At 35.5% G+C, this 24,186-nt stretch overlaps 1 protein-coding gene and 1 pseudogene across 1 annotated transcript; both read left to right on the forward strand.

The window, feature by feature from the left end:
* The first annotated feature begins 7,450 nt into the window (after positions 1–7,450).
* Positions 7,451–10,114, forward strand: LOC119524798 (protein EFR3 homolog A-like). Its single transcript, XM_037823439.1, is given in 4 exon segments — positions 7,451–7,526; positions 7,529–7,685; positions 7,687–7,757; positions 7,760–10,114. Coding segments are annotated over 4 exon segments (2,418 nt in total). The 5' UTR covers positions 7,451–7,465; the 3' UTR covers positions 9,889–10,114.
* A 10,770-nt stretch (positions 10,115–20,884) lies between these two features.
* The window catches only part of LOC119524786, a 59,530-nt pseudogene continuing 56,228 nt past the window's right edge, over positions 20,885–24,186 (forward strand).

Consider the following 24,186-nt stretch of genomic DNA (forward strand, 5'->3'; position numbering starts at 1 on the left):
ACAATAAATTGTTTAAGAAATATGGATCTTGCACCAAATAAACATCCCTTCCCTTGGTTTCACATGGAATTTGAAGTTTTAAAATGAGGTCAGTATTGTCCTTTACCCTTTGGCCCAATTTGTCCTGGTCCTAACCACATCTGCTTCATTCATATCTCTAGTTGAAGTCTGGACTCTTTTTCAGCTTTTAAACAGTTGCTATATGTGCTAATATTGACATTCATATCTCCTGAGTTCTAGCTCTGAGTTTCAGGTGTCACACAGATTCCCTAAGTTCCAGGAATTAATCAAGTTATACACAAAGGGATCAGCATCTCTAAATCTGGAGATAGTCATTACAACTCAGGAATAGATGTAACTACTATGGGAGCTTACAATCTAGGGACCATTACAATAAGCTTTCCCTTGATAAGCTGTGCTCTAATGTTCAATTCTGAGTTTCACACTGTAGTTAGTCCATATTGGTGAGGCATTACAGTGTTTGCCTTTGTTTCTGGCATAGTTCACTCAAAATGCTGTCTATAGGATTCATTCCCCTCATTGCATATCTCACAGCCTCACTCCTTGTAGTTGCTCAATATTCCATTGTATGCACACACAACAGTTCATGATTCTGTTCCTCACACAATGTACCCTTGGGCCACCTCCACCCATTTCAAATCATGCATACTGTCTCCATAAACACCAGTGGGCAAATGTCCATTTCTGTCCTTGCTTTCAGATCCTCCAAGTATATGCCTCCATATGAGGTTGCAGGAGCATATGACACCAACATACTTAGCTTCATGAGGAACTGCCCCACTGTCCTCCAGAAAGGCTTTACTATCCTTCTTTCTAAACAACAGTAAACATGTACTTCCCTCTCTCTGTGTTTTCTCCAGCACTTCTATCCCTGTTTATATTTTTCCATATTTTTTTTATTTTGAAATAAATTCAAAGTTATAGGAAGAGTTGCAAAAACAATACTAACCCCATACACAGAATTCCATCATACCCTGAACCCCATCCCCTGATAGCTCAATCCACCAACTTTAACATGCTGTCACACCACTATTTCTTTCCCTCCCTATCATCCATCATCTATTGCTCTGTCTTATGAGAGCTAGCTGCACACATCCTTGAACATACACTATAATTCACCTATACACTTCCCATGAACAAGAAAATTCTTTTATGCAATCCCATTAAGCACAGCTAAGAAGTACAAGAGATTAAACAATGATACAAAGCTTACATTCTATATTTCCTTTTCCTTATGTCTCAGCTGTGTCCTTTTGAGCCACTCGTCCTCTATTCTCCAATCCCATCCAAGTTCATCCTTGGCAAACAATTGTCATCTATTTAGGCTGTCTTTTTTTTCATTTGTGGAAACATATATGCAGCCTAAATCTTCCCACTCCACCCCTTCCCTAGCATTCCATTGGTGGGATTAATCATATTAGAATGATGTTATGCTCTTTCCCACCATCCATTACTAGAAATTTCTCTTCACCTCAAACAGTAACCCTACACTCATTTTTTAACTCCCCATTGCTCCTTCCCTCTTTTCTCTTAACCCAAACTCTACTTTTCATCTCTATGGTTATATTCTCTGATAATTTCTTCGTGTTTACTGTGGGGCTTAAAAGTACCATGTTAAATCCATATCAATCTTGTTTTTCTTTGATACCACCTTCACTTCAATAGGACACATAAGCTATGTTCCTATACTCCTTCATTCCCCCACCTTTATATAGTTGTCTAAAATTATATATTTTACATTGAGTTCAAAACCACTGATTTGTCCTTAGAATTTGTGTATTTTATACCATGTAGGAAGTAAATAGTGGAGTTACAGTTCAAGAATTATTTACTTCTATTTGTATTCCCTTGTGGTTGGAGAATGTGCTTTGAGTGTATTCAAGATTTTTTCTTAAATTTCTTGAGGCTTGTTTTATGTCCCAGCTTATGGTCCCTTCTGGAAAAAGATCTGTGCTCACTAGAGAAAAATGAGTGTCCTGGTGATTTGGGATGTAAGGTACTTTATAGGTCTGTTAAAATTCTCTATATCTCATTCTCCTTTCTTTGTTTCTCTGTTGGTAGGGCTCCCTTTAGAATCTGAAGTAGGGCAGGGCTTTTATTGGCAAAGTCTCTCAGCATTTGTTTGTCTGTGAAAAATTTAAGCTCTCCCTCAAATTTGAAGGGGAGTTTTGCTGGATAAAGAATTCTTGTTTGGAAATTTTTTCTCTCAGAAATTTAAATATGTCATGCCACTGCCTCCTCACCTCCATGGTGGTTGCTGAGTAGTCACATCTTATTCTTATGTTGTTTCCTTTGTATGTGGTGAATTGCTTTTCTCTTGCTGCTTTCAGAACTTGCCCCCTTTCTTCAGTATTTGAGAGTCTGATCAAAATATGTCTTGGAGTGGTTTATTTGGATTTATTCTATTTGGAGTTTGCTGGGCATTTATGCTTTGTGTGTTTATATTGTTTAGAAGGTTGGGGAAGTTTTCCCCAACAATTTATTTGAATGCTCTTTCTGGACCTTTACCCTTCTCTTCCCCTTCTGGGACACCAATGAGTTTTAAGTTTTGATGTTTTATTTTATCTATCATATCCCTGAGATCCATTTTGATTTTTTCAATTTTTTTCTCCATTATTTATTTTGTTCTTTCATTTTCTGTTCTGTCGATTTCTAGGACACTAAGATGTTGTTCAGCTTCCTCTAGTCTTGTATTGTGAATATCCAGAGTCTTTTTAATTTGGCCAAGTTTCTTTTATTTCCATAAGATCTTCTATTTTTTTATTTACTCTTGCAATGTCTTCTTTACGCTCTTTGAGTGTTTTCTTTATGTCACTTATATCCTGGGCCCTGGTCTTCTTGATGTCCTTTAAATCCTTTGCCATGTTTTCATTCCTTGGTTGTAGTTCTTTGATTAATTGTGTGAGGTACCGTGTTTCTTCTGATGTCTTGATTTGTGTGTTTGGAGTTGGATTCTCCATATCATCTGGTTTTGTCATATGCATTAAGATTTTCTGTTGTTTTTGGCCTCTTGGCATTTGCTTTGCTTGATAGGGTTCTTTCAAGTTGTAAAAAAAAAAGATACTAATCTAATTTTTCAGAAACACAGTTTGGTGGCATACATTCTCTAACTACCCAGCAGATGGTGTCTGTGAGTCACCTATACCCCTCAGGTCAGTTTTCCACCTTGTCCCCATGGTGTGTGGAGAAATGATTCTTGTGGGGTTCAGTTGGAGAACTCAGTTTGGGTGTGTTGCTGGAGCCATCCACCCTGAATGTGGGGCATGTGTAGGGGTGACCAGGGAGGAAGCTTTAATATTCAAATCCCCCAGGTTCCCAGAGATTCCAGGCCACTGCAAGAGTCTAAGCCTTCATTTCATTTCAGCCCCTGACCCTCTCTCTCACTGTCCCACAAACCACCAGACTTGGCATAGTGTCCCTGGGTTCACTGAGCAGATCCCTCTGCACAGCTGCAATCCTCCAGGACCTCTGCTGAGGGAATGCCATGCTACACCACCAGTGCATGCAGTCCCTCAAGGGAAGCCCTGGGCCACCAAGCCATGCCAGGGCAATTTCAGCCTGATGCAAAGATGGCCAAATGGGGGATCTCAACCCCCTCCTCACACAGTTCCTCCTTCCCAGCTCCATGACAACTGTTGGGACTCTGGGCTGTGGGCATGGCCCCAGGAAGGAGTTTATCCAGCACTCCAGGGAGCCAGCTGCTAACTGTGTGGTTTCTTTCTGCTTCTGGCTCTCCCCTCCATTCCCCCAGCCCCAGGGGTATCTCCAGTCAGCTCTCTTCTTGGTCACACACCGAGAGGCCAGCCCAGCCCCCTCTTGCTTTCTTTTGCTGCATGGTTCCCACTATCACAGCTGCAGCCACTCCTGGGTTTTTCCCTTTTTTAAAAAAAAGAGCCAGTTGGTCTCCAAATGCTGAACCCTGGCTTCCCCAGACTTCTGCATGGCTGCATGTCTTTCAGCCAGCTTACTCACTCATTTCAGAATGCAGACTCCCAGTTTCACCAAGTGTATGGCCCCTGTGGATCTAGCAGAACTTGTCCAGCTGGTGCATTGCTGTAACCAGTATTCTGGGTCACTTTCTGGTTTTTATCTAGTGTGTTTCACCGAGGTGTTTTTTTGCCCTGGCTCACCTAGCTGCCATCTTAGTTTCCTCTCCATAAAATTTTATAGAGCTATATTCACATACCATATAATTATCCACAGTGTGCAGTTATTCATGGTATCATCATACAGTTGTGCATTTATCACGAGAGTCAACACTTGAATATATTGACTACTATGAAAAAAAGGTTTTTAATGAATAATAATACGGTAATAAAAATAAAATAAAATATGCCATACAATATAATAGGGTCAGACAACAATACCACTACCAAGAATCCCATTTCCCTCCTTTATATCTCCCTCTCACACACATTCAACTTTGGTATATTGCCTTTATTACATTTAATGGAAGCATATTGCAATGCTACTATTGACCACAGACTCCAATTTGCTTTGATTGTGTTTTTGCCAAGCCATCCCCTTCCCAACACTCTGCATGGATAACATTCATTTGTTCTCCCACATGAAAGAACAGATTTACACTTGTACATTTAGTCACAAATATTGACCATTACAATTTTTGTTAATTTAAGCAGTCCCAGTCTTAATCTTCTATCTTCTCCTCAGGTGTCATTCATTCTCTTAGCCAACCTCTTTCTGCTTTATAAATGGACATCTTTGTTCAGTGTATTTACAGTATTGTGCTACCATCATACAGTATTATGTTATCTATTTCTGGATCTATAAGTTCAATCCTGCTGAACATTTTTAGTCCTTCAACATCAAATGTCTGATCTCTGTCCTGTGTCTACCTCCTGGTAGCCTGCATTATCAGCCTTTAACTGTCAAGGTTTGCTCATTAATGTTAGCCCATATGTGAGACCGTACAGTATTTGTCCTTTTGTTTTTGGCTAACTTCACTCAACACAATGTCCTCAAGGTTCATCCATGTTATTATATATTCCATGTCTTTGTTCTGTCTTAAAGCTGCATAAAATTCCATTGTGTGTATGTACCACAGTTTGTTTATCCACTCATCCATTGATGCACATTTGGGCTGTTTCCATCTCTTGACTATTGTGAATAATGCCATGATAAACATCAGTTTACAATTGTCCATTTGTGTCTTAACTTTCAGTTCCTCTGAGTATATATCAAGTAATGGTATATATGTTTATATACACACACACACACACCTATATATATTCATTCCATTTCCATAACTACAACTATTTTACTCTTACATGACTTGAAGAATTCTAAATCATAAATCTGGTTTCAGTCTTAATCATCATTTCTATTTGAAAATGAATTATCCTGAGAGGTATTATTTCAGAACTATTTCATTTTATGAGGAAAACTCTGAATAGTAGTTTAATAACTAGAAAAATGTTACAATTTGCATCCTTACTAAATTTTTATACATAATTTGTTGGAAATTTAAGAATAGTATATAATTTTTCTAGCATCATATTTGAATAACAATATTTTTATTTACTCTTATTAATTATATCCATGAATTTCCAGTATTTTTGCAAAATATTTTATGCAAATTGGTTTTTCTTTATAACCATTCAATCAGGCATGTTTCTTCAGTAAACCTCATTTTTATAATAGAGAAAAGAACATTTAGGAGAGAATTTTGTTAAATATGAAATAAAATGCTTGGTGATTAAGTTGATATTATTGACCAAAGGGCAGGTTATTGGAGGTACACAAAATTCCAGCAGATTCTTTTATTTCTTTATCAAAACCTTACATTGTTGATCTTTAGAAGTCTCAAATTACATGTTTTTCCTTGGTGTGCACAAATTCTCAAGATTCCCTAAGATAAAGTTATGATGCACCTACTACTACAGAATGCAAATTAATGGGTAAAGGTATGACCTTGGGCATAATACAAAGAGAGAGGGGGGGAGTTCCAGTTTTTCTTCCCCCTGATCTTTTTTACCTTAGGCATATTTAGAAAGTATTTTCTTCACAATTTTATAATGTGCAAAAATGTAAACTGTGGGGAATGCCTATTCCTCATGAATTGTTAAAAACATGAAATATTATTGTATATTTTAAAATGTACAAAGAGGATATCTAAAACCTAATATCCAGCAAATACATATAAAAAAATGGGGCAACAGTTAAAACATCTCTGGCTATCTTTACTGATGCTATTTTTGCTGACACTGATTGATTTCTTGTAAATGTTTTGCTATGCCTCTGAATTTCTTAACAATCCTTTTATTCAAGTACTAGTAATATTTCAGCCTTAGTTCTTGTGCTACTTCAACTTCTTGGTAATTTCTGTAGCATAATATTTTCCATATTTGAATTATATTCTCTGAATTACATATGTTTCATCAGATACTATATTTTAAAACCCATCACCTATAGTCTATCCAGAATATTCAGACTCTATGGGTACCAATTTATAATATGGAGCAATGGTAAATTATGCTAAACATCTTGAGATATATTACAGATATTTCAGTCAATTTTTCCTCAGCCATTAAAAAGAAACAAAATAAGTTAAACAAATACTCCTGATAAATGATGAATCATATTTTTCTTCTGTCACAGGAGTATTTCCTTTGTGCAATTATAGAGACTTTAGAAAATCCATGATACTGTCTTATTTTTTACTCAAGTAAATTCATGGAGTCCTGTCTAAGGGAGATTTTCATTTAGCCTTAATAATACTAACAATTCTGTATCTCTATTCTTTGTACACATGGTTTTTCTTTATGAAGCATATCTATGGGTCATCCCTCCCAGGATACCTGGAGGATTAGGGAACTCACCCTCCAGAGAGATCAGTTTTCAAACCTTTTCTGACTGGTAACGATGCTTCAGTTATATTTTGAAACCAGTAAAATTCCTAATTGAGCTTATTTTCAGTAAAATGAGTATTGAGTTTTGGGTTAACAAAAGAGATGTAATAAGAAACATTTCAATTTTTATGTAATATTATAAATACAATTTATTTACATCATAATATGCCCATAATATTGTGCAAATCTTAATAAAAGTAATTTTTCTAAATGACTGTAATAACATTACAGCATAAGGAAAAGTATGTATTGTTTAAAATTACCAAAAACAACAATAAACCCAAAAAGTCCAATAGCTACTAAAATACAGAACAATTGGGGTATATTTTGAATAGATTATAAAATGAAAGCAAGTAAAAAGGATTGTAGCACAGTGTTGGATTCTAATCAAAAGTGCTTTGAAGAGATCTTCATTTATAATATGCAATTATAGTGAATAGTGCCTGTTAGATTTCAAATAAACAAAAAGTATATTATTTGAGGCGGCTGTCGCGGGCATCGTTGCGTGAGCCGCGGGGTCCGCCTTCGCTCCCTCCGCCCTTCGCCCTTGGCCTGGTCCCGGCCTTCGCGGCCCGATGCCGGCTGGGCATGGTGCGGTCTGCGCACTCTGCGCGGCCCTGCTGAGCCTCCGCGGCGGCGAGCGCGGCTCGGGGTCACCATGCCTACCTGAGTGTGCTGCTGCTTTTCTGCTTTGCGTCCTCGTTACAAACGCCTGGTGGACAACATTTTTCCTGAAGACCCCAAAGATGGCCTTGTTAAAGCTGAAATGGAGAAATTGACATTTTATGCAGTATCAGCCAGAAAAACTGGATCGAATTGGTTCTTACCTGGCAGAAAGGTTGAGCAGGGATGTTGTCAGACATCGATCTGGTATGTTTTAATTGCTGTGGAGGCATTGGACCAACTTCTTATGGCTTGTCATTCTCAAAGCATCAAACCATTTGTAGAAAGCTTTCTTCATGTGGTAGCAAAGCTGCTGGAATCAGGGGAACCAAAGCTTCAAGTCTTGGAACAAATTCTAATCCAAATTGCTGGAATCAGGGGTATTCAAGGTGTGGTTCGCAAAACAGTTAATAACGAACTTCGGGCTACCATTTGGGAACCCCAGCATATGGATAAGATTGTTCCATCTCTTCTGTTTAACATGCAAAAGATAGAAGAGGTCGACAGTCGAATAGGCCCTCCTTCTTCTCCTTCCACAGCTGAGAAAGAAGAGAATCCTTCTGTGCTGGCTGAAAACTGTTTTAGAGAACTGCTGGACCGAACAACTTTTGGGAATATGAATAATGCTGTTAGACCAGTTTTTGCACTCCTAGATCATCATAAACTATGGGATCCCAATGAATTTGCAGTTCACTGCTTTAAAATTATAATGTATTCCATTCAGGCTCAGTATTCTCACCATGTGATCCAGGAGATTCGAGGACACCTTGATGCACATAAAAAAGATTCTCCACGAGTTCGAGCAGGTATTATTCAGGTTCTGTTAGAGGCTGTCGCCATTGCTGCTAAGGGTTCCATAGGCCCCACAGTGCTGGAAGTTTTCAACACCCTACTGAAGCATCTGTGTCTCAGTGTTGAATTTGAAGCTAATGATTTACAGGGAGGATCTGTAGGCAGTGCCAACTTGAACACAAGTTCCAAAGTCAATGATGAGAAGATTGTGCAGAATGCTATTATCGAAACAATAGGATTTTTTGGAAGTGACCTACCAGATTATCAGAGGTCAGAAATCATGATGTTCATTATGGGGAAAGTACCTGTTTTTGGAACAACCACCCATAATTTGGATATCAGTCAACTAGGGGATTTGGGAACCAGGCAAATTCAGATAATGTTACTGAGATCTTTACTCATGGTGACCTCTGGATACAAAGCAAAAACAATTGTTACTGCACTACCTGGGTCTTTTCTGGATCCTTTGTTATCACCCTCTCTCATGGAAGACTATGAACTGAGACAGTTAGTTTTGGAAGTAATGCATAATCTTATGGATCGCCATGACAACAGGGCAAAACTTCACGGGATCAGAGTAATACCAGATGTAGCTGACCTAAAGATTAAAAGAGAAAAAATTTGTAGACAAGACACAAGTTTCATGAAAAAGAATGGGCAACAACTATACAGGCACATATATTTGGGCTGTAAAGAGGAAGACAATGTTCAGAAAAACTATGAGCTACTTTATACTTCTCTTGCTCTAATAACTATTGAACTGGCCAATGAAGAAGTGGTTATTGATCTCATTCGATTAGCCATTGCTTTACAGGACAGTGCAATTATCAATGAGGATAATTTGCCGATGTTCCATCGCTGTGGAATCATGGCACTGGTTGCAGCATACCTCAACTTTGTAAGTCAGATGATAGCTGTCCCTGCGTTTTGCCAGCATGTTAGCAAGATTATTGAAATTCGAACTATGGAAGCCCCTTATTTTCTACCAGAGCATATTTTCAGAGATAAGTGCATGCTTCCAAGGTCTTTAGAGAAGCATGACAAAAGTTTGTACTTTCTGACCAACAAGATTGCAGAGTCATTAGGTGGAAGTGGATACAGTGTGGAGAGATTGTCGGTACCATATGTGCCACAAGAAACAGATGAAGATCGGCTTTCTAGAAGAAAGAGTATTGTGGACACTGTGTCCATTCAGGTGGATATTTTACCCAGCAATGTTCCTTCTGATGATGTGGTTAGTAACACTGAGGAAATCACCTTTGAAGCACTGAAGAAAGCAATTGACACCAGTGGAATGGAAGAACAGGAGAAAGAAAAGAGGCATCTTGTGATAGAGAAATTCCAGAAAGCACCTTTCGAAGAAATAGCAGCACAGTGTGAATCCAAGGCAAATTTGCTTCATGATAGACTTGCTCAGATTTTGGAACTCACCATACGTCCTCCTCCAAGTCCGTCAGGAACACTGGCCATTACTTCTGGGCATGCCCAATACCAGTCTGTCCCGGTTTATGAGATGAAGTTTCCAGATCTGTGTGTGTACTGAATGGCTCGTGAAGACCTCAGCATAGTGTTTTAAAGCCTAAAAATTAAGGCCAAGCTGAGTTTTCAGGGTTTACTTGATGCATATTAACATACATATTGGAAATAGTGATGAAACTTATCTTTAACCAAATGCTCGGCATACCATATTAGAAATTTTAGAACTGTATATTATTTAGACTACTTTTGAAGATAGATTTCTGCCATGTTAATTTCTTTTGGGATTCCTGTTGTTTTTAAGGTTGAACATGTATTGGTCCACTGTTAAACAGTATATTTTAAACTTCCCAAAGACATGTAATTTTTTAAAAAAAATTAAGCCTTCCAAGGGTTAAAAATGTATGAAGTGACCACTGTATTTCTTCAGCATCTACACAACTGCTTGGAAATAGAATTGCTTTTGTTTTTGGTCTGCAAAAGCAAATACATACAATATATTACTAATCATGTGGCTGCAAAACTATTCTGTGGCTTTTTGTCCCCATGCTTTAGATGAGTTGTGATAGGCATCTATTTGTTTACTATAATGACATGACTGGCATTCCTCAACTTGTTTACAGTAAGAAGATATCTATTGAATAGTATTCCTAGAATACGATCCTAAAAATCGCCATACTTGAGGCATCCAGTTGTAATACTGTGTCTCCTGCCGAGAGTTTCACTATTCTACTTGAGAGGCTTCGAGCTTACTCTAGGAGTACCGAACTGTGCAATATTTTTTACGTCTTAAGATGTATTAGTTTATAGGCTATGCTTTGAAATTATAGTAGTATTTTGTTGTGGCTCCATTAATTAAATGAGATATATATTTAGTATAGAAAAAAAGAGACATTTAAACACCTACTAGTTCACCTGTGAGGAGTCTGTACATTTCAATTAAGAACACATTAAAATGCATTTTTACATTGTGCATTGTTTTGTACGCTTGTAGTAAAAAATTCCCCAATAGACTTTTAATTTGTAAGATTTGAACCATAACTTGTATGTAGCTCTGTTTAGGATTAGTTATATTACACTTGAAAAGAGTGCCTGTAGTTTTAGCAATCAAGTGTGCTAAGGATTGTCAGTTTAAGCTTCTATTGCTTTAAACTACACAGATTTCATGCACATTTACATATGCATTGACAGACCCATAGTGGTTTCTTAAAATTATGTACATTTTAGTGAATTCCATGACATGATAAGAAATAACAACTTTCTTTGAAAATCATAAAATTCTCTTCAGACACTTTTATAAAATCTCCTTTTTATAATTCTGCTATCTTTTCCGATCAGATTTCTTTTTACATAAAACAATATACGTATCACAAACTATAGCTTAAAGCAATTCCATTTTTGCTTTTGTTTTTGTTTGAAAAATTGCAGTGAAGAATAGGATGTTATCACCTTGTGTTTATGATTATTGGGCACATTTATTAGAAACAGAAAATAGTAAGGAAATAGAACAAGAATATGTGAAAATTTTTGAATATTTAAATCAAAGTGCCCTCATTCCTTGAACAATGAAAAAGATTCTAGTCACTTAAATTTATACAAGGACACCAACCACCCTGGACTGCTCATTAAATGTGGATGAGCAAGACTTTGTTTCAATGTGATGGTGTAGTCACCAGTGGAGGATTTACTCACCATATTGCAGCTGACACTGTAACTTCACCTGATCAGTATAGAATTTATTATATATCATTCACTTTTTTCTCAACCTTGAATAGTTCACATTTAAATTTTCCTCCCATATTTGTGTTGTCTGTGACTGCTTAAATAGAATTTGATTTTCACTGGAGTTTATCTGAATATACACAAATATATGTAATTATTTCCTTAATATTTCTGAATTCATTTTCTTCTAGAATAGTAGTACATTTTACAAGCAGTTAATTTCTCTCTCCCCAAAATGTTTCTTCTCTTCTCATCTGAAAACGAAACTAATTTTTCTTATTCATGATGATATATGTAATGAATGTAACGAAGTAAGGTTTTTTGAAATGTAAAAGTTCTTTGTGCAATTCATATGCAAGCAATAAAACAAATATCATATTAAAAAAAGTATATTATTTGAGATTCCTTGAAATATTGCAGAATATAATTTAACAGAATTTCCATAATACATCTTTTCTCATTTTTATTTTTTTTTGGTTTCAGTAAGCATTTACCCTCCAAATAACTAATGAAAACATTAAATAACTATAATTTTGCATCTTATATCTTCTGAAAATTGGCATATTAAAAAATAAAACATATAAGGATGAATGATTATTTGATTTATTAAAACCTATACATTCCTTATATCTTATGGTAATAATGTATTTTACTTTTTTCTTTTTTTGATTCATTTTATTGAGATATATTCACATACCATGCAGTCATACAAAACAGAGTGTACATTTGATTGTTCACAGTACCGTTACATATTTGTGCACTCATCACCAAAGTCAATCCCTGACACCTTTATTACCACACACACAAAAATAACAAAGATAAAATTTAAAGTGAAAAAGAGCAATTAAATTAAAAAAGAACACTTGGTGCCTTTTTCTGTTTTTTCCCTTCCCCCATTTTTCTACTCGTCCATCCATAAACTAGACAAAGGGGAGTGTGGTCCATATGGCTTTCCCAGTCACATTGTCACCCCTCTTAAGCTACATTTTTATACAATTGTCTTCAAGATTCATGGGTTCTGGGTTGTAGTTTCATAGTTTCAGGTATTTACTGCTAGCTACTTCAATTCACTAGAACCTAAAATGGTTTGCCTATATTGTGCATAAGAGTGCCCACCAGAATGACCTCTCAGCTACTTTTGTTATCTCTCTGCCACTGAAGCTTATTTCATTTCCTTTCACATCCCCCTTTTGGTCAAGAAGATGTTCTCCATCCCATGATGCTGGGTCTACATTCCTCTCTGGGAGTCATATTCCATGCTGCCAGGGAGATTCACTCCCCTGGGTGTCTGATCCCATGTAGGGGGGAGGGCAGTGATTTCAGCTTCCAAGTTGGCTTAGCTAGAGTGAGAGGGCCACATCTGAGCAACAAAGGGGTATTCATGGGGAGGCCCTCAGGCAACATTATTGGGAGGCCTACCATCTCCTGTGCAGCAACAGTCTTCCCAAGGGCAAGTCCTGTGGTAGAGGGCTCAACCCATCAAACCACCAGTCCTGTATATCTGTGAGCACTTCAGCAACCATTGAAGTGGGGAAGCCCAATACCCTTACATTCTCCACCAGCTCCTCAAGGGGGCTCTGTATATTTTTTCATTGTTTTTCAATTAACTCTTTTTGCAAATCAACTGTATAAAAAAACTTAAAAAATACGATAAAAAAAAACATTTCAAACATATCATAACAAGGGAATAAGAAAAAGACAGCTAACCTAAGAAAACTACTTTACTTCCTACAGTTCCTACTCTACCCCAAGAAAGAAACCTAATATAGCAACATTTCTGTGAACTTGTTCCTACTATACCCATAAGAAATTAACAGGCCATAGTCATTCCTGGGCATTCCCAGAATGCTAAATTTACCCATGATAGCTTATCTGTTCTTATTGGGTTATCATTCCCCCTCCCTAAATTGCTCTCTATCACTAGTTACCCTACATTATACATTATAAACCATTTGTTTTAAATTTTTCAATGTTAACATTAGTGATAGCATATAATATTTCTTTTTTTGTGCCTGTCTTATTTCACTCAGCATTATGTCTTCAAAGTTCACCTATGTTGTCATATGTTTCATGACATTCTTTCTTACTGCCATGTAGTATTCCATCATGGGCATATACCACATTTTATTTATCCACTCATCTGTTGAAGGACATTTGGATTGTTTCCATCTCTTGGCAATTGTGAATAATGCTGCTGTGGACAGTGTCATGTCAATATCTGTTCATGTCACTGCTTTCAGACCTTCTGGGTATATACTAAGAAGTACAATCACTGGATCAAAGAGTAAGTCTATATCTAGTTTTCTATGGAACTGCCAGATTGACTTCCAGAAACAATGAATAAGAAACAATGTCCCACCAACAATGAATAAGGGTTCCAATTTCTCCACATCCGTTTAGTTTCCTGTTTATTTAATGGCAGCCATTCTATTTGGTTTGAGATGGTATCTCATTGTGGTCTTAATTTGCATGTTTCTCGTAGCTAGTGAAGCTGAACATTTTTTCATGTGTTTCTTTGCCATTTGTATTTCCTCTTCAGAGAACTGTCCTTTCATATCTTTTGCCCATTTTATAATTGGGTTGTCTGTACTATTGTCATTGAGTTGTAGGATTTCTTTATATATGCAAGATATCAGTGTTTTGTCAGATACATGGTTTGCAAAATTTTTTCCCATAGAGTTGGATGCCTGTTTACCTTTTTGACAAATTCCTTTGAGGTACAGAAACTTCTAAGCTTGAGGAGTTCCAATTTATCTATTTTTTTCTATTGTTGCTTGTGCTTTGGGTGTAAATTCTAGGAAGTGGCCACCTAATACAAGGTCTTTAAGATGTTTCCCTACATTATCTTCTAGGAGTTTTATGGTACTGTCCTTTGTATTGAGATCTTTGATCCACTTTGAGTTAAGTTTTGTGTAGCGTGGGACGTAAGGGTTCTCTTTCATTCTTTCAGATATGTATATCCAACTCTCTCAGCCCCATTTGTTGACAAGACTCATGTCCCAGTTCAGTGGCTTTGGGGGTCTTATCAAATATCAGTCAGCCATAGATCTGGGGGTCGGTGTCTGAATTCTCAATTCAATTCCATTGATCAATATGTCTATCTTTGTGCCAGTACCATGCTGTTTTGACAACTGTGGCTTTATAATAAACTTCAACATCAGGGAGTGTAAGTCCTCCCACTTCATTTTCTTTTCTGATGTGTCTTTAGCCATTCAAAGCATCTTCCTTTTCCAAATAAATTTCATTACTAGCTTTTCCAAGTCTGCAAATTAGGTTGTTGGAGTTTTGATTGGGATTGTATTGAATCTGTAGATGAGTTTGTGGAAAATTTACAACTTATTGACATTTACTTTTCCTATCCATGAACATGGAAGTTTTTTCCATCTTTTAAGATTTTTCATCTTTTAGTAGAGTTATGTAGTTTTATTTGTAAAGGTCTTTCACACCTTTGATTATGTTTATTCCTAGGTACTTGTTTTTTTTTTTTAGTTGCTATTAAAAATGTATCTTTTTCTTGAGTTTCTCTTCAGTTTTTTCATTTCTACCATATAGAAACATTACTGACTTATGTGCATTAATCTTGTATGCCACTATTTGCTAAATTTGTTTATTTGCTCTAGCAGCTATACCATTGATTTCAAAACAAAAAATATACTATTTGAGAGTCCTTGAATTATTGGAGAATATAGTTTAATAGACTTTCCATAATACATCTTTTATCATTTTTTTTCAGTTTCAGGAAGAGTTTACCCTCCAAATAACTATTGAAAACACTAAATAACTATAATTTTGCATGTTATACTTTCTGAAAATTACCATATTAGAAAATAAAACATAAAGGTGAATGATTATTCAATTTATTAAAACCTGTACATTCCTTATATTTTATAATAATGCATTTCAGATATATGTTATATTCTGAAAAGAAAATGAAATTATTGTGAAAAGAGAAAGTATATTATCCTTTTGTAAATGTATTTAGTCATTACTTTCTGGGAGATAGCCGAATCCTCATATTTACTTCATTCATTCCATTGCAATAGCTTGATTTGATTGAAGACTGTGAAGTAGATATGACCTTACACAGATACATGATTTGAGAAATGAAGAGGTATTTCACTATCACTTTACATAATTGTTCATATTCTTTAATGCTAATGTTGTACACTTAAACTCAACAAGTAGTGATTTCTTAAGTAATAGCTCCAATATGTAATCTGAAACCTTATTCATGAACTCTTTTCCTTCTATTAGATTAAAATCCATTATCTATGAGCAATTTGAATGGATTCTACTCATGCATGATTGTGTAACATTAAGAAGTGTTCATCTGGAATATATTGGTTCACAGAGTAATTTAGATCTTGCAAATATGACAAATTTTATTGTACAATACCACAATAAATGACATTTAATAAAATCACCAGAATACCTATAAGACACAACTTTAAGTATTGGGCAGCTGTAAAGTTCACGTGGAGGGCACAAGTTTTTCCAAGTTTCTGATTGTCACTTGAAACTAAAATTTTATCATTAGATAGTAATTTTGGAATTTCCTATTTTTAGATTTTTTTATTATTAAACATCTGTGGGTTTATAGAAAATTAATGCACAAATTACAGAGGGCTTATATACCACCCCCACAAAAATTTTCCCTATTATTAAAATGTTACATTAATGTGGTCACTTTGTTACCACTGATGAAACAATTTTATTATAATTATATTATGATCTATAGTTCAGCAATTAATTTATGGTTCATTGTATTGTACAGTTCTATGGATTTTATAATACTCTTTTAAAAATATATGACAAAATTTCTCATTTTAAACACATTCAAGTATCCAATTTAGTGGCCTTTGTTACATTCAGCATGGGCAACCACCATCACCCTCCATTACCAAACTTTTCCCTACCTCAAACTTGGCCACTGTAAACTGTATTCTAGTTTCTAACTATATGATTTTGCATATTCTAATTATTTCATTACTGTGACAACATACAATATTTGTACTTTTGTCTTTGGCTTATTTCACTAAGCATGATGCCTTCAATGTTTATCCATGTTGCAGCATGTTTGAGAATTACATTACATTTTATTCCATTTTTAATATATACCAAATTTTGTTGAGGCATTTGTCCATTAAAGGACACATGGCAATTGTGAATAATGCTACTATTAATATTGGTGTGCATAAATGGTAAACTTGTAATGGAATAATTTAAAAAATCCCTTAGTTTACCTACACAGTGAATCTTAAGTTAAATTAACATATTTTCATCAAAAATTCCAAGAAAAATGAAGTAGACTTATGAACAAATATATACATCTGTCTTCTTACATTTATGTGCCAATGTGTACCTGGCAATTAATGCTTATACAATGATACTTACCTTAACTTTTACACATGTAACCATTCTGTTTTCCTGTCTTAAACATGTTAGTTCTACAGATAACATCTACTCTTCTTTTGCCATTCATAATTTTGTTTTTCTCTAGAGAAAAAGTATCAGACCTGGGAATATCTCTGTATCGGGTCATAATAACATCATTACAATTGTTTTATGATGAAGAGAATGATAAGCATAAGCATGTCTACCATGGAAATTATTGAATGCGAATGAAAATTGTAACTTGCTGAGCTCTCTGTATAGGTAGTGATTTGTGGTTTGAGCATAGGCAATCCACAGATTTATCAGGTGATCAAACTTGTACGAAGAACTTTCATTTAAATAACCTTGATTGTTTTTTTTCTTTTGAGTTATTCCTTTTGTTTTATTTTGATTTTAATGAGAAATGCAAATATGAAAACTGACCTAAATGCTCCCCAATAAAGTACTTTTATAATAGTACCAACCCCTTTTTCTCTACATTTAGTACTATGTAGTAATAATTTATTCTGTCTGTAAATTTGGACTATTTATAATATCGGTTTGAGGTCCACAAATTATGAAATTGCCTATAATACTCTCAGCTTTAAATTTGAATAATGTTTGAAATCTCCATTTAATTTTAATTTCTAACAGAATATTTCCCTCTGATAGCTAATATCACTTTCTTGATGTCACCATCCTCTTTCAGTTGAGCTGATAGGAATATACTGATTCAACTCATCCAAATGGGCACTGCACTCCACAGGCCAAGGAATTTTCTACTCAGTAAGCTCTCCTTAATTGACAGGCTGCATATCCCCATCCCTGTTCCCATGGTGACAATTTTCATATTGCAAGGCCATTATGTTTTTGAGCTACAATATTAAAACATTTTTGTTTCTGACCCTTATGGAACTGAAGCCCCTCTTCTTGGTTTATTTTCTTATGATTAATATTTAGCTACCTGTTTCCCTTCATGTTATTCTGTTGTTCTGGTTTGCTAATGCTGCCAGAAAAGGATTCACTTTTATAAATAGGATTTATTCAGTTAAAAATTTAGTCTTAAGGCTATAACATGTCCAAGGTAAATCATCAACAAAGGGTACCTTCACTGGAGAAAGGCTATTGGCATCCATAAAACCTCTGTTAGCTGTTAGTGACTGGTGGCTGCTCCAGAGTTCTGCTTTCAAAATGTCACTCTTAGTTGCTCTTGGGGTGTTTGTCCTCCCTTAGCTTCTCCACTAATCAAGGCCCATGCTGAATGGGCAGGGCCACACCTCTATGGAAATTATCTAATCAGGGTTATTACGTACAGTTGGTTGGTTACATTCTCCATGGAAACACTAAATCATAGAATTACAATCTAATCAACACTAATACATCTGCCCAATCAAGATTGCATCAAAGATAATGACACTTTGGGGGACATAATACATTCAAACAGCACATCTGTATTCAGAAGAAAAATGATCTGATTTTTCATGGACATATGCACATGGATCAGTGAGTCCATGAACTCTTTTTTGTTTATTCATACACCATACAATCCATCCTAAGTGTACAATCAATGGCTCTTGGTAAAATCATATTGTTACTCATTCACCACAACAGTCAATATGAGAACATTCACATTTCTTCTGAAGAAAACCATCCCATACCCCTTTTATCCCCCATTATTTATATTTAAATTTGGCATAGTGCCTCTGTTACAATTAGTGAAAGCATATTACAATGTTACCGTTAACTGTGGACCTTAATTTATGTCAATTGTATTTTTCCCATATAACACTCTATTATTAAAACCATGCCACAGTGAAATATGTTTCTTGTAGTTCATGTAAGCATGATCTTATATTTATACAATTAACCACCATCATTGTCCACTCTGGGTTTCTCTAAGTTATATAGTCCCAGTTTTTATTTTCTAGCTTTACTTCTGGCACCATACATGACTTTAGCCATCCTCTCTCAACCATACTCACAATCTGCTTTACTTACATTTACAATATTGTGCTACCATCACACAACATTGTGTTAGTCATTTCTGAATCTTTACAATGAACCTTATTGAACATTCTTTACTGCTTAATCATTGCCCAATTTCTGCCCACTTTGTATCTCTGGGTAACCTATGCTCCTAAATTTAATTCTCAGAGTTTTCTCTTTATAGTTAGTTCATGTTAAAGAGACCATACAGTATTGGTCCTTTACTTTCTGGCTTATTTCATACAATATAAAGTCCTCAAGTTTCAATATGTTGTTGAATGCATCATGACTTTATTCTGTCTTACAGCTGCACAATATTCCATTATATGTATATACCACTGTTTGTTTATCCACTCCTCAGTTGACAGACATTTGGGTTGTGTCCATCCATTGGCAAATGTGAATAATGCTGCTATATACATTGGTGTGCACATGTCTGCTCATGTCCCAGCTTTCAGTTCTGCAAAGCAAGTTTTTGGTATTTTGGTTGGTATTGCATAGAATCAAATTTATAAATCATTTGGAGGTAGACTTCACATTTAAGTATATTTAGTCTTCCAGTCCATAAACCTGGTATGACCTTCTACATATTTATGTCTTCCTTGATTTCTTTTAGCAATGTTTGGTAGTTTTTTGCATATAGGTCTTTTACATCCGTGCTTAATTTTTTTCCTAAATATTTGATTATTTTGGTTGCTTTGGTAAATGGAATTTTTAAATTGATTTCTTCCTAAGATTGCTTATTAGTGTATAGAAACACAACTGATTTTTGTATGTTGATCTTGAATGATGTCACTTTGTTGAAATCCTTTATTAGCTTTTATAGCTTTGCTGTATATTTGGGGGGGATTTTTTGCATAGAGTATCATGTTTTCTGCAAACAGTGTTTTACCTTTCCTTTCCAATTTTGAAGGCTTTTATTCCCTTTTCTTGCCTAATTGCTCTAGATAGAACTTTTATCACAATCTTGAATTTCAGTGGTGATAATGGGCATCTTTGTCTTGTTTCAGATCTGAGACAGCCATGGGTTTTTCACATATTACCTTTATCATATTGTGGAAGTTTATATCTATTCCTATTCTTTGAAGTTTTTCATCAAGAAAGGGTGTTGAATTTTGTCAAATGCCTTTTATGCATCAATGGAAATCATGTGTTTTTCCCTTTTGATTTGTTGATGTGGTGTAATACATTATTTAATTCTCTTTTGTTGAACCACCCATTCGTACCTGGAATAAAACCAACTTGGTAATGGTGTATAAATCTTCTAATATGTTGTAGTCTACTTGCAAGTATTTTATTGAGGATTTTTGCATCTATATTCATTAGAGAGATTTGTGTGAAGTTTTATTCTCTTATAGTATCTTTATCCAGTTTTGGTATTAGGGTAATGTTGGATTCCTAGAATGAGTTAGATTGTGTTCCCACCTCTTCAATTATTTATTTTGTAAAATTTTGGACAGGAATGGCAATAATTTTTCCTTGAATTCTTGGTAGAATTCACATGTGTAGCCATGTAGACCTGGAATTTTATGTCTTGAGAGTTTTGTTTTATGTTTTTTGTTTTCTGTTTTTGGAAACTGATTCAATATCTTTGCTTGTGATCGGTTTGTTGAGGTTTTCTAATTCTTCTTAAGTCAATGTTGGTTGTTTATATGTTTCTAGGAAGTTGTCCATTTAATCTATCTTGTCTAATTTGTTAGGATACAGTTGTTCATAGTATTCTCTCATTATCTTTTTTATGTCTGTGGGGACAGATGTAATGTTCCAGCTCATATTTCTGATTTTGTTTTCTATTTTCATCCTCCCTCTTTTTTCTTTGTCATCTTAGCTAATGGTCCATTGATTTTATTGATTTCCTCAAAGAACTAACTTCTGGTTTTATTGATTCTCTCTATTGTTTTCTTGTTTCCAATTGTATTTATTTCTGCTTTAATCTTTGTTATTTTTTAATCTTTGTAGATCAATATCAAGGTTTCCTGGAGATGACACTCAGTAGGGAGCCAGCTTCTGTGAAGACTCCTAATTTTGTGCTATTCCTGTCTTGCCCAACAGTTGGCACTTGTCAACCCACTTCTTCCCATGGGCCTAACGTGGTACTGAGCCTTTACTTTTTTGGAGATCATGCCCCTGACAAGTGCATGGTTGAGACAGAGGCTGAGGGGAAGGTAGACTTAAACTCATTATATATTCCCAACTCCTTGGGTGTGAATTCTCTAAATGACAGTCACTGCCTGTACTGGAACGTTTCACCGTTCCTTTCTTGGAGAGGAGCCACTGTTCAGCTCTCTCTTCTCTTCATGCTGGAAAAGTTACAGGACTCTCAAATAGCACTGCTTACACCCATGCTGGAGTATGTTGGAGTCAGGCTGGACCCCACTTTTCGTAGGCTGAAAATGTTGCTGGTATCCCAGTCCCTGTGGTCTAGATTCTCTGAATGAGAGCTATCACTTAAACTGGGCCTTGCCCATCCTTTGTCCTTTTCTTAGGGAAAAATATTCCCTTTAGGTAACTATCTCCCCAGCCTGAGTAGATTTTATCTCTCAGTCAAGCCTACTTCTGCCTTTGCCTGGGGTTGGGCTGAAAAGGGAGATTGTTGGCGGTTTCTTTAATGGGCTGCTTAAAAATTTCTTTTTAAAAAAAGCTATTCTCAGCTCTCTGACCATCTGTTCTCAGATCTCCAGGTTCACCAATCAAGAGCTGGATTTGGTATGTGCCCCTTTTCTAGAAATCTGAGTTCAGTCAACTCCAGAAGTCTGTTTTTCCCGTGAACCCTGCTTATTCCCTACTGGGAGTAGGGCTGAGAAAGAACTCAGGGTTTCTTTCTTGTTTACATTGTAAATTTATCTGTTCTCTGAGCTAGTATTCAGCAGTCCAAATTTGTTAATGAGATCACCAATTAGAGACTGTCGGAGCTCCCTTTTCCATGTTCCTAGTGTACAGTGTTTCTGTTTCCCACCAGGGACTGACTCCCAGTCTGCCTTCCATGCCAGTGGAGGAAGGGTACCAGCCTTTATGGCATGGAAGGATTTATTTTCAGCTGCAATTTCTCAGCATTTTCACTCATTTCTGGCTGATGTGTAATGTTCATTTAGTCGCCAAAGTCCCCTAAATAGCTGTTTCAAACAGTTCCTTGCTATTTACTAGCTTCCATGGAGGATGGTCTAAATCCTATACCTCCCTATGCCACCATCTTTCTTTGGTATCATTTCCATCAACTCTTGAATACACACTTTATATGTATGTAAACTTCCATTCTGTGGCCTCAGCTCATTAACCATTCTTTTTCTGTGAAATTCCATCTCTATTGTCATTTGTGTGTCAGTAAACTTCCCTGTATATTTCTGCTGCTGCCGTCCATGTCCATTCTAGATCCCTATACCTTTGTGCTCACTGTGGTGTTCTAGATGAACCCCAGTAAAGGAGCTCCCACTTGGTTGTGGCAATTCTATTCTATGGAACCAGAATTCACTTTTATAAGGCTACATTCCTTATGCACAACTGAACAGGATAAACTGGTGGTAGTGTTCTAACACCATTATCACACATCTTCGAAACCATTTTATCTACAGCCTGAATAATAAAGAGATCATGAAGGCGTGAGAAAAATTTTGAGATCATGAAAATTGTACAAATGTACAAATCTTCATTGAACATCTCTGTGTTTTTTTCATATATACCTTATATCATGTTGAAGATATTTCCTTCTATTCTTAGTGTTTTTATGTATTTATACCAAAAGACTGTACTGTACTTTGTCAAATGTCTTTTCTGCATCAAGATAATTATTTTCCTTGATTCTTTTAATATACTGTGTTACATTAATTGATTTTCTTATGTTGCATCAACCTTGCATACCAAGGATAAATCCCACTTGATCATGGTATATAAGCCTTTTAATATGCTGATGAATTTGGTTTGCTAGCATTTTGTTGAGGACTTTTGTGTTATATTCATAAGAGACATAGGTCCCTAGTTTTCTTTTCCTTTGGTATTATCTTTGCCTTTGGTATAAGGGTGATGTTGGCCAAGGAGGATGAGTTAGTAGATGGATGTTCCCACATCTTCATTTTTTTTGGAAGTGTTTGAGCAGAATTAGTTATGTCTTCATTGAATATTTGGTAGAATTCCCATGTGATGCCATCTGTTCCTGGGCTTTTCTTTAATTGGGAATACTGATTCATTCTCTGTACAAGTAAGTGGTTTGTTGAAATCTATTTCTTGATTCAATGTAGGTAATTTGTGTATTTCTATGTATTTTCCAGTTCATCCAGGTTATCTAATTTATTGACATACAGTTGCTCATAGTATCCACTTAGTCTTCTTTTTTCCAGCAGTGTTGGTATTAATGTGCCTATTTCCATTTCCACTTTTCCATATTTGTATCCTCTTTCTTTTTCCTTTTTCAGAATATGTGAAATTTGACAGTTTTGTTTATATTTTCAAAGAAGTCACTGCTGGTTTTGCTGATTTTATTTTTCTTCTATTACATTTATCCCCCACTCTAATCCTATTATTTTCTTCTTTCTTCTTGATTTGGGTTTAAATTGATCTTTTTTGCTAGTTCTTCCAATTTTGAGGGAAGTTTTCTAATTTGAAATATTCCTTACTTTTTAATGTAAGAATTTAGAGCTATAGAATTCCCCATCAGCACTTTCACTGAATCCCATAGGTTTTGCTAAGTCATAATTTCATTTTTATTCATTTCAAGATATTTCCTAATTTTGTTTCTGATTTCTTCTTTAACCCATTGGCTCTTTAAGAGTATGCTGTTTAATTTCCACATGCTTGTGTATTTTCCTAATGTCCCTCTCTTATTGATTTCTAGCTTCATTCTATTGTGGCTGGAGAATACACATTTCATGACTTCAATATTTGTTATTTTATTGAGACTTCTTTTTTGCCCCAACAAATGATCTACCCTTGAGTATGATCCATGTGCATTTGAGAAGACTGTGTATCCTGTTTTCCTTTGGTGGTGTATTCTACATATGCTTGTTATGTGTAGTTAATTTAGTGTATCATTCAAGTCCTGTATTCCTCATTGAACTTCTGATTAGATGTTCTATCCATTATTGAGATTGGTGGGTTATAGTCTCATACTTTTAATGTAGAACACAGTATCAGTTTCTCCCTTCTAATATATTGATATTTGCTTCATATGTTTTTGGGCTTTGCTGTTAGATTCATGTATATATATATATGTATATACATATATATATATATATACACATATATATACATATATATATATATATTTATAATTGTTAAATCTTCCTTTTTAATT

Source organism: Choloepus didactylus (genome assembly GCF_015220235.1).
Source record: "Choloepus didactylus isolate mChoDid1 chromosome 13 unlocalized genomic scaffold, mChoDid1.pri SUPER_13_unloc1, whole genome shotgun sequence".
In the NCBI taxonomy this organism is placed as follows: Eukaryota; Metazoa; Chordata; class Mammalia; order Pilosa; family Megalonychidae; genus Choloepus; species Choloepus didactylus.